The sequence below is a fragment of the Aplysia californica genome, unplaced genomic scaffold, assembly GCF_000002075.1.
Source record: "Aplysia californica isolate F4 #8 unplaced genomic scaffold, AplCal3.0 scaffold01699, whole genome shotgun sequence".
Taxonomy (NCBI): domain Eukaryota; kingdom Metazoa; phylum Mollusca; class Gastropoda; order Aplysiida; family Aplysiidae; genus Aplysia; species Aplysia californica.
Window position 1 is genome coordinate 1 of NW_004798969.1, and position 1462 is coordinate 1462.

A 1462-nucleotide genomic window follows, 5' to 3' on the forward strand; every position below is an offset into this window, starting at 1 on the left:
GAAAAAACATAAGTCATCAAATCGGTCTTAAAAACCGAAGGAAGGGGAGGGGAACCGCTCTTAATTTCTGGCCACATTTATTATTATTTCCCACGAGAGCATTTCTAATCACCATCAGCGATTTTCACGGATTTTGTTGCCATTTATCGATTTTTGTCGAATCTGACAGCGATTTTTTGGGGGTTTTATTTTGTTACAATCTATAAATTATAAATGTTTATTTTGACAGGAATAACGAATCTAGACCGATAGCCTATTTTTTTCCTCGTCTTAATGGAATGGCTGCGGCTGACATAAAGGCTTGTGTGTATGGAGACGAACCCCCCCCCCCCCCCCAAGAGGCGTCGCAGATCGTCGTAAATCAATTTTGATTACCACACACAGTTTAATCATGTTAACTCCCTACAAAATCTATTCCTAGTTCTGAAATGGCTGGTTTCAATCTTGATTTAACACATAAGTACCTTCCCTCCAACCATTCTGCTCCACGAATGAGTTTTATGTGATACTGCAGTAAAAAATTCTTTACGCAACTTATTGTCAAATAATTCCTCAACTATTGAACATCAAAAATCTTGGTTTTGCACTATGACTTGTGTCAATTTGTCTTAATAAATCAATATTTTTGTAAACTCATGTCAGCTGTATTCTTTAAAAAATATTAATAAACACTAATTAAAAACCCTAGCGAGTGGCCTCTACAGATTTAAAAAGATTTTACCGTACCTTCTTCGGGTATTCAGGCGTTCCGTGGATGCGCAAGATATCTGGCCCTCCGTTCTGGTCTCTGCTTGAGAGACCCAGGACATCCCTGTAGGCGTCATAATACCTGGGCACCGCCAACACTTCCTTCACGACCTCTACCTCAGGGGGAATATACTTAGCTTCCTTCTTCCCAAAATCAAACAAACTGTCGCTGAAAGGGGTGTAAGGTTTGAACCCTGCCGCCTCAGAACCTGGGCTCCACAAACGGTGTTTGTTGTGTTCAATATTCACGCCAGAGTTCCCTCCAGACTTCTCACGTGATCCTAGCGTTACCGTGGCAACGCCGTCTTTAGCCCCACCCCTTGCAATGTCACCGGTGTCGTACTGGAAAGAGCCAATTTGTGACTGGTGGGCCGATGACACCGAACTTGGCGTGGAGGCGGGCTGGACGTTTTCAGGCACCAGTCCCTTGCCATATTCGGCCATGAGACGGAGTTGGCTATCAAAGTCGGAGTTCTGTTCAGCTGCTGCTGGTTTCTCTCGGCCCTGAAGAAAACAGAAGCATTGGATGATTTTGTTTCTGTTTGACTGCTTAATAATACTACATATAAAATGATAAATAGAAAGCAAAAGTTATTTAAAGGGTGGTACATATAATATAATATAGCTTAGAGGGTAGAAAATAAGAAAAAAAAGTTGGAAAAATGAAGACGAACACGCACGCGCACACACACACACACACACACACACACACACA

The 1462-nt window shown here is 42.1% G+C and overlaps 1 protein-coding gene across 1 annotated transcript; it reads right to left on the minus strand.

Moving 5' to 3' along the window:
* Positions 1-726: 726 nt before the first annotated feature.
* Positions 727-1254, minus strand: LOC106013976 (the record flags this gene model as incomplete). The annotated part of the gene is given in 1 exon segment (XM_013090941.1): positions 727-1254. A coding segment is annotated over 1 exon segment (528 nt), but the record flags the coding sequence as incomplete, so codon positions are not given.
* Positions 1255-1462: the final 208 nt, after the last annotated feature.